General features: G+C 33.9%; 1 protein-coding gene across 2 annotated transcripts in view; it reads right to left on the bottom strand.

Annotated features, from left to right (window-relative positions):
- Nucleotides 1-5,373: 5,373 nt before the first annotated feature.
- brox (BRO1 domain and CAAX motif containing) overlaps nt 5,374-12,571 on the bottom strand; it is a 30,403-nt gene continuing 23,205 nt past the window's right edge. For both annotated transcript variants that reach the window (XM_077510578.1, XM_077510577.1), the window contains one exon: nt 5,374-6,155. In XM_077510578.1, the coding sequence (XP_077366704.1) occupies nt 6,072-6,155 (84 nt within the window). In that variant the 3' untranslated portion in view covers nt 5,374-6,071. The remainder of the gene's footprint in view (nt 6,156-12,571) is intronic.

The following is a 12,571-nucleotide window of genomic DNA, read 5'->3' as shown; positions in this document are numbered from 1 at the left end:
CTATACATGGTCGTTTTTTTTTGGGTGGAAAAAAAATGCCTTACTATACATGGTCGTTTTTTTTGGGTGGAAAAAAATGCCTTACTATACATGGTCGGGTTTTTTTGGGTGGAAAAAAAATGTCTTACTATACATGGTTGTTTTTTTTTGGGTGGAAAATAAATGCCTTACTATACATGGTCATTTTTTTGGGTGGAAAAAAAATGCCTTACTATACATAGTCGTTTTTTGGGGGAGAAAAAAAAATGCCTTACTATACATGGTCGTTTTTTTTTGGGTGGAAAAAAAATGCCTTACTATATACATGGTCGTTTTTTTTGGGTGGAAAAAAAATGCCTTACTATACATGGTCGTTTTTTTGGGTGGAAAAAAAATGCCTTACTATACATGGTCGTTTTTTTTGGGTCGAAAAAAAATGCCTTACTGTACATGGTCGTTTTTTTTGGGTGGAAAAAAAATGCCTTACTATACATGGTCGTTTTTTTTGGGTGGAAAAAAAATGCCTTACTATACATGGTCGTTTTTTTGGGGTCGAAAAAAAATGCCTTACTATACATGGTCGCTTTTTTTGGGTGGAAAAAAAATGCCTTACTATACATGGTCGGGTTTTTTTGGGTGGAAAATAAATGCCTTACTATACATGGTCATTTTTTTGGGGTGGAAAAAAAATGCCTTACTATACATGGTAATTTTTTTTGGGTGGAAAAAAAATGCCTTACTATACATGGTCGTTTTTTTTGGGTCGAAAAAAAAATGCCTTACTATACATGGTCGTTTTTTTTTGGGTGGAAAAAAAATGCCTTACTATACATGGTCGTTTTTTTTGGGTGGAAAAATAATGCCTTACTATACATGGTCGGTTTTTTTTGGGTGGAAAATAAATGCCTTACTATGCATGGTCATTTTTATTGGGTGGAAAAAAAATGCCTTACTATATATACATGGTCATTTTTTTTGGGTGGAAAAAAAATGCCTTACTATACATGGTCGTTTTTTTTGGGTCGAAAAAAAAATGCCTTACTATACATGGTCGTTTTTTTTGGGTGGAAAAAAAATGCCTTACTATACATGGTCGTTTTTTTTGGGGTGGAAAAAAAATGCCTTACTATACATGGTCGGTTTTCTTTGGGTGGAAAAAAAATGCCTTACTATACATGGTCGTTTTTTTTGGGGTGGAAAAAAAATGCCTTACTATACATGGTCGTTTGTTTTGGGGTGGAAAAAAAATGCCTTACTATACATGGTCGTTTTTTTTGGGTGGAAAAAAAATGCCTTACTATACATGGTCGTTTTTTTTGGGGGGGGAAAAAAAATGCCTTACTATACATGGTCGTTTTTTTTGGGTGGCAAAAAATGCCTTAATATACATGGTCGTTTTTTTTGGGTCGAAAAAAAATGCCTTACTATACATGGTCGTTTTTTTTGGGTGGAAAAAAAATGCCTTACTATACATGGTCGTTTTTTTTATCATTATTAAAAACGCCTTACTATACTATACATGGTCGGTTTTTTTTTGGGTGGAAAAAAAATGCCTTACTATACATGGTCTTTTTTTTATCATTATTAAAAATGCCTTACTATACTATACATGGTCGTTTTTTTTTTGGGTGGAAAAAAAATGCCTTACTATACATGGTCATTTTTTTTGGGTGGAAAAAAAATGCCTTACTATACATGGTCGTTTTTTTTGGGTCGAAAAAAAAATGCCTTACTATACATGGTCGTTTTTTTTGGGTGGAAAAAAAATGCCTTATTATACATGGTCGTTTTTTTTGGGGTGGAAAAAAAATGCCTTACTATACATGGTCGTCTTTTTTTTGGGTGGAAAAAAAATGCCTTACTATACATGGTCGTTTTTTTTTTGGGTGAAAAAAAAAAAGCCTTACTATACATGGTCGTTTTTTTTGGGTGGGAAAAAAATGCCTTACTATACATAGTCGTTTTTTGGGGGAGAAAAAAAAATGCCTTACTATACATGGTCGTTTTTTTTGTGGTGGAAAAAAAATGCCTTACTATACATGGTCGTTTTTTTTGGGTGGAAAAAAATGCCTTACTATACATGGTCGTTTTTTGGGGGAGAAAAAAAATGCCTTACTATACATGGTCGTTTTTTTTGGGTGGAAAAAAAATGCCTTACTATACATGGTCGTTTTTTTTGGGTGGGAAAAAAATCCCTTACTATACATGGTCGTTTTTTTTGGGTGGAAAAAAAATGCCTTACTATACATGGTCGTTTTTTTTTGGGTGGAAAAAAAATGCCTTACTATACATGGTCGTTTTTTTTGGGTGGAAAAAAATGCCTTACTATACATGGTCGGGTTTTTTTGGGTGGAAAAAAAATGTCTTACTATACATGGTCGTTTTTTTGGGGTCGAAAAAAAATGCCTTACTGTACATGGTCGTTTTTTTTGGGTGGAAAAAAAATGCCTTACTATACATGGTCGTTTTTTTGGGGGGGGGGGGGGAAATGCCTTACTATACATGGTCGGTTTTTTTTGGGTGGAAAATAAATGCCTTACTATGCATGGTCATTTTTTTGGGGTGGAAAAAAAATGCCTTACTATACATGGTCATTTTTTTTGGGTGGAAAAAAAATGCCTTACTATACATGGTCGTTTTTTTTGGGTCGAAAAAAAAATGCCTTACTATACATGGTCGTTTTTTTTGGGTGGAAAAAAAATGCCTTACTATACATGGTCGTTTTTTTTTGGGTGGAAAAAAAATGCCTTACTATACATGGTCGTTTTTTTTGGGGTGGAAAAAAAATGCCTTACTATACATGGTCGTTTTTTTTGGGGTGGAAAAAAAATGCCTTACTATACATGGTTGTTTTTTTTGGGTGGAAAAAAAATGCCTTACTATACATGGTCGTTTTTTTTGGGTGGAAAAAAAATGCCTTACTATACATGGTCATTTTTTTTGGGTGGAAAAAAAATGCCTTACTATACATGGTCGTTTTTCTTGGGTGAAAAAAAAAATGCCTTACTATACATGGTCGTTTTTTTTTGGGAGAAAAAAAAATGCCTTACTATACATGGTCGTTTTTTTTGGGTGGAAAAAAAATGCCTTACTATACATGGTTGTTTTTTTTGGGTGGAAAAAAAATGCCTTACTATACATGGTCGTTTTTTTGGGAGAAAAAAAAATGCCTTACTATACATGGTCGGTTTTTTTTGGGTGGAAAAAAAATGCCTTACTATACATGGTCGTTTTTTTTGGGTGGAAAAAAAATGCCTTACTATACATGGTCGTTTTTTTTGGGTGGAAAAAAAATGCCTTACTATACATGGTCGTTTTTTTGGGTGGAAAAAAAATGCCTTACTATACATGGTCGTTTTTTTTGGGTCGGAAAAAAAATGCCTTACTATACATGGTCGTTTTTTTTGGGTGGAAAAAAAATACCTTACTATACATGGTTGTTTTTTTTGGGTGGAAAAAAAATGCCTTACTATACATGGTCGTTTTTTTAACAAAATAAAAATGCCTTACTATACATGGTCGTTTTTTTAGGGCAAAAAAAAACGCCTTACTATACATGGTCGTTTTTTTGCGGAGAAAAAAAATGCCTTACTATACATGGTCGTTTTTTTTGGGTGGAAAAAAAATGCCTTACTATACATGGTCATTTTTTTTGGGTGGAAAAAAAATGCCTTACTATACATAGTCGTTTTTTGGGGGAGAAAAAAAAATGCCTTACTATACATGGTCGTTTTTTTTTGGGTGGAAAAAAAATGCCTTACTATACATGGTTGTTTTTTTTTGGGTGGAAAAAAAATGCCTTACTATACATGGTTGTTTTTTTTGGGTGGAAAAAAATGCCTTACTATACATGGTCGTTTTTTTGGGAGAAAAAAAATGCCTTACTATACATGGTCGTTTTTTTTGGGTCGAAAAAAAAAATGCCTTACTATACATGGTCGTCTTTTTTTTGGGTGGAAAAAAAATGCCTTACTATGCATGGTCGTTTTTTTTTGGGGTGGAAAAAAAATGCCTTACTATACATGGTCGTTTTTTTTGGGTGTAAAAAAAATGCCTTACTATACATGGTCGTTTTTTTTGGGTGGAAAAAAAATGCCTTACTATACATAGTCGTTTTTTGGGGGAGAAAAAAAAATCCCTTACTATGCATGGTCGTTTTTTTTTGGGTGGAAAAAAAATGCCTTACTATACATGGTCGGTTTTTTTGGGTGGAAAGAAAATGCCTTACTATACATGGTCGTTTTTTTGGGGAGAAAAAAAATGCCTTACTATAAATGGTCATTTTTTTTGGGTGGAAAAAAAATGCCTTACTATACATGGTCGTTTTTTTTGGGGTCGAAAAAAAAATGCCTTACTATACATGGTCGTTTTTTTTGGGTGGAAAAAAAATGCCTTACTATACATGGTCGTTTTTTTTGGGGTGGAAAAAAAATGCCTTACTATACATGGTCATTTTTTTTGGGTGGAAAAAAAATGCCTTACTATAAATGGTCATTTTTTTTGGGTGGAAAAAAAATGCCTTACTATACATGGTCGTTTTTTTTGGGGTCGAAAAAAAAATGCCTTACTATACATGGTCGTTTTTTTTGGGTGGAAAAAAAATGCCTTACTATACATGGTCGTTTTTTTTGGGTCGAAAAAAAAAATGCCTTACTAAACGGTCGTTTTTTTTGGGTGGAAAAAAATGCCTTACTATACATGGTCATTTTTTTTGGGTGGAAAAAAAATGCCTTACTATACATGGTCGGTTTTTTTGGGTGGAAAAAAAATGCCTTACTATACATGGTCGGTTTTTTTGGGTCGAAAAAAAAAATGCCTTACTATACATGGTCGTTTTTTTTGGGTGGAAAAAAAATGCCTTACTATACATGGTCGTCTTTTTTTTGGGTGGAAAAAAAATGCCTTACTATACATGGTCGTTTTTTTTTGGGTGGAAAAAAAATGCCTTACTATACATGGTCGTTTTTTTTGGGTGGAAAAAAAATGCCTTACTATACATGGTTGTTTTTTTTGGGTGGAAAAAAAATGCCTTACTATACATGGTCGTTTTTTTGGGAGAAAAAAAATGCCTTACTATACATGGTCGTTTTTTTTGGGTCGAAAAAAAAAATGCCTTACTACATGGTCGTTTTTTTTGGGTGGAAAAAAAATGCCTTACTATTCATGGTCATTTTTTTTTGGGTCGAAAAAAAAATGCCTTACTATACATGGTCATTTTTTTTTGGGTGGAAAAAAAATGCCTTACTATACATGGTCGTCTTTTTTTTGGGTGGAAAAAAAATGCCTTACTATACAGGGTCTTTGGGTGTTTTATGGGGTGACCAAAAAAAACAACCACATACCAAAATGTATGCATACTGGATGCTCTCATAGAAATAAACACACAAACACATACACAGTTATAACTGATTTAATATCGATTGTAATTCAGTTTACATCATTACAACACCTAATTACATTTTTTTTAAGTTGTGATAGTGAACACACCCTACTGATGAAAAAGTGGACTGATGAAAAATACACAAGCATTCGTGAGTTCCAAAGAGAAGAACAATTGTTTCTCGCATTGCATTTCATGTTTTGAAGAATCTCGCCAGCATTCACTGTTACCATCTTCTATATGTTGTGAGTAGCAAATAGCACAAGTACAGTATATTACAGTGTGTACACAATTCAACTAGTTGTGAAATCCAACTGGCAGTCTTAGACTATATGATAATTGTCAGCTTGCAGCAGCACATTCTGTTTTTAATTGTCCATTTGCGATTATACACTTAAGTATTCGATTAGGGGAGCAACACCTTACAGTATTGTGTTAACTATTAACAGCACTTTCTCAGCAATTAAAGGTAAACTTGATGAAACAGTTTATGTAAGGCAGTTGTGATGTATGACATCACTTATGATTACATTATGAAGTACAGTTTCAATAGTTGGGCTTTATTATAAGCTCTAAAGATTACATGAATATAATTGTCTCTGGTAATCATGATGGTGACGTTACATCCAAACGCACTACATATTCCAGCAAAAGAAGAGAGGATAATGTGTGTGGATATGCGATGAGCATGAGAGGAATGACAGAAATATATTTAAGAAATGGTGCAGCCTGTGTCCTTCTGGGGCTTTAAATCGGGTTCCTTCATCGGCTTCACTTCTTCCTCTTTAGGTTTGGCCTGCAAAAAAAAAAAGTCAATAATAATAAACATGATTATTAGAAACAATAAGAAATGCACCCATTTTTAAATGTTTTCTTATGAACACAGGTGGTAGACTACATCAAAATATCCTTTCAGCAAGATCCTGAAGCCCAAGTTGCTCTTGATGCTGTCATAAGGAGGTTGTAGTCGAATGTGCCTTGAGGGCCTTGCAAGGTAGTAAAGTGTTATATAAATGATGGACCATTTACCATTAATGGTATTATTAATATAATAATATAATTATTTTCTTTTAAATATATATGCCTTACTATACATGGTCGTTAAAAAAAAAAAAAACGCCTTACTATACATGGTCTTTTTTTTATCATTATTAAAAACGGCTTACTATACATGGTCTTTTTTTTATCATTATTAAAAATGCCTTACTATACATGGTCGTTTTTTTTGGGTGGAAAAAAAATGCCTTACTATACATGGTCGTTTTTTTTGGGTGGAAAAAAAATGCCTTACTATACATGGTCGTTTTTTTTGGGTGGAAAAAAAATGCCTTACTATACATGGTCGTTTTTTTTGGGGGTGGAAAAAAAATGCCTTACTATACATGGTCGTTTTTTTTGGGAGAAAAAAAAATGCCTTACTATACATGGTCGTTTTTTTTGGGTGGAAAAAAAGTGCCTTACTATACATGGTCGTTTTTTTTGGGTGGAAAAAAAGTGCCTTACTATACATGGTCGTTTTTTTTGGGTGGAAAAAAAGTGCCTTACTATACATGGTCGTTTTTTTTGGGTGGAAAAAAATGCCTTACTACATGGTCGTTTTTTTTTGGGTGGAAAAAAAGTGCCTTACTATACATGGTTGTTTTTTTTGGGTGGAAAAAAAGGCCTTACTATACATGGTCGTTTTTTTTTGGGTGGAAAAAAAATGCCTTACTATACATGGTCGTTATTTTTGGGTGGAAAAAAAGGCCTTACTATACATGGTCGGTTTTTTTTGGTGGAAAAAAAATGCCTTACTATACATGGTCGTTTTTTTGGGGTGGAAAAAAAATGCCTTACTATACATGGTCGTTTTGTTTGGGTCGAAAAAAAATGCCTTACTATACATGGTCGTTTTTTTTGGGTCGAAAAAAAATGCCTTACTATACATGGTCGATTTTTTTTTGGGTGGAAAAAAAATGCCTTACTATACATGGTCGTTTTTTTTGGGAGAAAAAAAATGCCTTACTATACATGGTCGTTTTTTTTGGGTGGAAAAAAATGCCTTACTATACATGGTCGTTTTTTTTGGGTGGAAAAAAATGCCTTACTATACATGGTCGTTTTTTTTGGGTGGAAAAAAAGTGCCTTACTATACATGGTTGTTTTTTTTGGGTGGAAAAAAATGCCTTACTATACATGGTCGTTTTTTTGGGGTGGAAAAAAAATGCCTTACTATACATGGTCGTTTTTTTTGGGTGGAAAAAAAATGCCTTACTATACATGGTCGTTTTTTTTTGGGTGAAAAAAAAATGCCTTACTATACATGGTCGTTTTTTTTGGGTGGAAAAAAATGCCTTACTATACATGGTCGTTTTTTTGGGGTGGAAAAAAAATGCCTTACTATACATGGTCGTTTTTTTTTGGGTGGAAAAAAAGTGCCTTACTATACATGGTCGTTTTTTTTGGGTGGAAAAAAAGGCCTTACTATACATAGTCGGTTTTTTTTGGGTGGAAAAAAAATGCCTTACTATACATGGTCGGTTTTTTTGGGTGGAAAAAAAATGCCTTACTATACATGGTCGTTTCTTTTGGGTGGAAAAAAAATGCCTTACTATACATGGTCGTTTTTTTTGGGTGGAAAAAAAGTGCCTTACTATACATGGTTGTTTTTTTTGGGTGGAAAAAAATGCCTTACTATACATGGTCGGTTTTTTGGGGTGGAAAAAAAATGCCTTACTATACATGGTCGTTTTTTTTTGGGTGGAAAAAAAATGCCTTACTATACATGGTCGTTTTTTTTGGGGTGGAAAAAAATGCCTTACTATACATGGTCGTTTTTTTGGGGTGGAAAAAAAATGCCTTACTATACATGGTCGTTTTTTTTGGGTGGAAAAAAAATGCCTTACTATACATGGTCGTTTTTTTTTGGGTGAAAAAAAAATGCCTTACTATACATGGTCGTTTTTTTTGGGTGGAAAAAAATGCCTTACTATACATGGTCGTTTTTTTGGGGTGGAAAAAAAATGCCTTAATATACATGGTCGTTTTTTTTGGGTGGAAAAAAAGGCCTTACTATACATAGTCGGTTTTTTTTGGGTGGAAAAAAAATGCCTTACTATACATGGTCGGTTTTTTTGGGTGGAAAAAAAATGCCTTACTATACATGGTCGTTTTTTTTGGGTGGAAAAAAAATGCCTTACTATACATGGTCGTTTTTTTTGGGTGGAAAAAAAATGCCTTACTATACATGGTCGTTTTTTTTGGGTGGAAAAAAAGTGCCTTACTATACATGGTCGTTTTTTTGGGGTGGAAAAAAAGGCCTTACTATACATGGTCGGTTTTTTTTGGGTGGAAAAAAAATGCCTTACTATACATGGTCGTTTTTTTTTGGGTGGAAAAAAAGTGCCTTACTATACATGGTCGTTTTTTTTGGGTGGAAAAAAAGGCCTTACTATACATGGTCGTTTTTTTTTGGGTGGAAAAAAAATGCCTTACTATACATGGTCGTTTTTTTTGGGTGGAAAAAAAAATGCCTTACTATACATGGTCAATTTTTTGGGGTGGAAAAAAAAATGCCTTACTATACATGGTCGTTTTTTTTTGGGTGGAAAAAAAATGCCTTACTATACATGGTCGTTTTTTTGGGGTGGGAAAAAAATGCCTTACTATACATGGTCGTTTTTTTTGGGTGGAAAAAAAATGCCTTACTATACATGGTCGGGTTTTTTTGGGTGGAAAAAAAATGCCTTACTATACATGGTCGTTTTTTTTGGGTGGAAAAAAAGTGCCTTACTATACATGGTCGTTTTTTTTGGGTGGAAAAAAAGGCCTTACTATACATGGTTGGTTTTTTTTTGGGTGGAAAAAAAATGCCTTACTATACATGGTCGTTTTTTTTGGGTGGAAAAAAAATGCCTTACTATACATGGTCGTTTTTTTGGGGAGAAAAAAAATGCCTTACTATAGATAGTCGTTTTTTTGGGTCGAAAGAAAATGCCTTACTATACATGGTCGTTTTTTTTTGGGTGGAAAAAAAATGCCTTACTATAGATGGTCGTTTTTTTTGGGGGTGGAAAAAAAATGCCTTACTGTACATGGTCGTTTTTTTGGGGAGAAAAAAAATGCCTTACTATACATGGTCGTTTTTTTGGGGAGAAAAAAAATGCCTTATGGTCTTATGGTCCTAATGGTCTTATTTTTATCATTATTAAAAACGCCTTACTATAGATGGTCTTTTTTTTAATCATTATTAAAAAATGCCTTACTATACATGGTCGTTTTTTTTGGGTGGAAAAAAAATGCCTTACTATACATGGTCGGTTTTTTTTGGTGGAAAAAAAATGCCTTACTATATATACATGGTCGTTTTTTTTTGGGTGGAAAAAAAGTGCCTTACTATATATACATGGTCGTTTTTTTTGGGTGGAAAAAAAGTGCCTTACTATACATGGTCGGTTTTTTTTGGGTGGAAAAAAAATGCCTTACTATACATGGTCGTTTTTTTTTGGGTGGAAAAAAAGTGCCTTACTATACATGGTCGTTTTTTTTGGGTGGAAAAAAAGTGCCTTACTATACATGGTCGTTTTTTTTGGGTGGAAAAAAATGCCTTACTATACATGGTCGTTTTTTTTGGGTGGAAAAAAAATGCCTTACTATACATGGTCAATTTTTTGGGGTGGAAAAAAAAATGCCTTACTATACATGGTCGTTTTTTTTTGGGTGGAAAAAAAATGCCTTACTATACATGGTCGTTTTTTTGGGGTGGAAAAAAAATGCCTTACTATACATGGTCGTTTTTTTTGGGTGGAAAAAAAATGCCTTACTATACATGGTCGTTTTTTTGGGGGGGGGGGGGGGGGGAAATGCCTTACTATACATGGTCGTTTTTTTTGTGTGGAAAAAAAATGCCTTACTATACATGGTCGTTTTTTTTGTGTGGAAAAAAAATGCCTTACTATACATGGTCGTTTTTTTTGGGTGGAAAAAAAATGCCTTACTATACATGGTCGTTTTTTTGGGGTGGAAAAAAAGGCCTTACTATACATGGTCGGTTTTTTTTGGGTGGAAAAAAAATGCCTTACTATACATGGTCGGTTTTTTTTGGGTGGAAAAAAAATGCCTTACTATACATGGTCGGTTTTTTTGGGGTGGAAAAAAATGCCTTACTATACATGGTCGTTTTTTTGGGGTGGAAAAAAAATGCCTTACTATACATGGTCGTTTTTTTTTGGGTGGAAAAAAAGTGCCTTACTATACATGGTCGTTTTTTTTGGGTGGAAAAAAAGGCCTTACTATACATAGTCGGTTTTTTTTGGGTGGAAAAAAAATGCCTTACTATACATGGTCGGTTTTTTTGGGTGGAAAAAAAATGCCTTACTATACATGGTCGGTTTTTTTTGGGTGGAAAAAAAATGCCTTACTATACATGGTCGTTTTTTTTTGGGTGGAAAAAAAGTGCCTTACTATACATGGTCGTTTTTTTTGGGTGGAAAAAAAGTGCCTTACTATACATGGTCGTTTTTTTTGGGTGGAAAAAAATGCCTTACTATACATGGTCGTTTTTTTTGGGTGGAAAAAAAATGCCTTACTATACATGGTCAATTTTTTGGGGTGGAAAAAAAAAATGCCTTACTATACATGGTCGTTTTTTTTTGGGTGGAAAAAAAATGCCTTACTATACATGGTCGTTTTTTTGGGGTGGAAAAAAAATGCCTTACTATACATGGTCGTTTTTTTTGGGTGGAAAAAAAATGCCTTACTATACATGGTCGTTTTTTTGGGGGGGGGGGGGGGAAATGCCTTACTATACATGGTCGTTTTTTTTGTGTGGAAAAAAAATGCCTTACTATACATGGTCGTTTTTTTTGTGTGGAAAAAAAATGCCTTACTATACATGGTCGTTTTTTTTGGGTGGAAAAAAAATGCCTTACTATACATGGTCGTTTTTTTGGGGTGGAAAAAAAGGCCTTACTATACATGGTCGGTTTTTTTTGGGTGGAAAAAAAATGCCTTACTATACATGGTCGGTTTTTTTTGGGTGGAAAAAAAATGCCTTACTATACATGGTCGGTTTTTTTGGGGTGGAAAAAAATGCCTTACTATACATGGTCGTTTTTTTGGGGTGGAAAAAAAATGCCTTACTATACATGGTCGTTTTTTTTTGGGTGGAAAAAAAGTGCCTTACTATACATGGTCGTTTTTTTTGGGTGGAAAAAAAGGCCTTACTATACATAGTCGGTTTTTTTTGGGTGGAAAAAAAATGCCTTACTATACATGGTCGGTTTTTTTGGGTGGAAAAAAAATGCCTTACTATACATGGTCGTTTCTTTTGGGTGGAAAAAAAATGCCTTACTATACATGGTCGTTTTTTTTGGGTGGAAAAAAAGTGCCTTACTATACATGGTTGTTTTTTTTGGGTGGAAAAAAATGCCTTACTATACATGGTCGGTTTTTTGGGGTGGAAAAAAAATGCCTTACTATACATGGTCGTTTTTTTTTGGGTGGAAAAAAAATGCCTTACTATACATGGTCGTTTTTTTTGGGGTGGAAAAAAATGCCTTACTATACATGGTCGTTTTTTTGGGGTGGAAAAAAAATGCCTTACTATACATGGTCGTTTTTTTTGGGTGGAAAAAAAATGCCTTACTATACATGGTCGTTTTTTTTTGGGTGAAAAAAAAATGCCTTACTATACATGGTCGTTTTTTTTGGGTGGAAAAAAATGCCTTACTATACATGGTCGTTTTTTTGGGGTGGAAAAAAAATGCCTTAATATACATGGTCGTTTTTTTTGGGTGGAAAAAAAGGCCTTACTATACATAGTCGGTTTTTTTTGGGTGGAAAAAAAATGCCTTACTATACATGGTCGTTTTTTTTGGGTGGAAAAAAAATGCCTTACTATACATGGTCGTTTTTTTTGGGTGGAAAAAAAATGCCTTACTATACATGGTCGTTTTTTTTGGGTGGAAAAAAAATGCCTTACTATACATGGTCGTTTTTTTTGGGTGGAAAAAAAGTGCCTTACTATACATGGTCGTTTTTTTGGGGTGGAAAAAAAGGCCTTACTATACATGGTCGGTTTTTTTTGGGTGGAAAAAAAATGCCTTACTATACATGGTCGTTTTTTTTTGGGTGGAAAAAAAGTGCCTTACTATACATGGTCGTTTTTTTTGGGTGGAAAAAAAGGCCTTACTATACATGGTCGTTTTTTTTTGGGTGGAAAAAAAATGCCTT

The sequence above is a fragment of the Festucalex cinctus genome, chromosome 21 (genome assembly GCF_051991245.1).
Source record: "Festucalex cinctus isolate MCC-2025b chromosome 21, RoL_Fcin_1.0, whole genome shotgun sequence".
NCBI lineage: Eukaryota > Metazoa > Chordata > Actinopteri > Syngnathiformes > Syngnathidae > Festucalex > Festucalex cinctus.
Note: the sequence above shows the minus strand (reverse complement) of the source record. Positions and strands in the feature narration are given on the sequence as shown.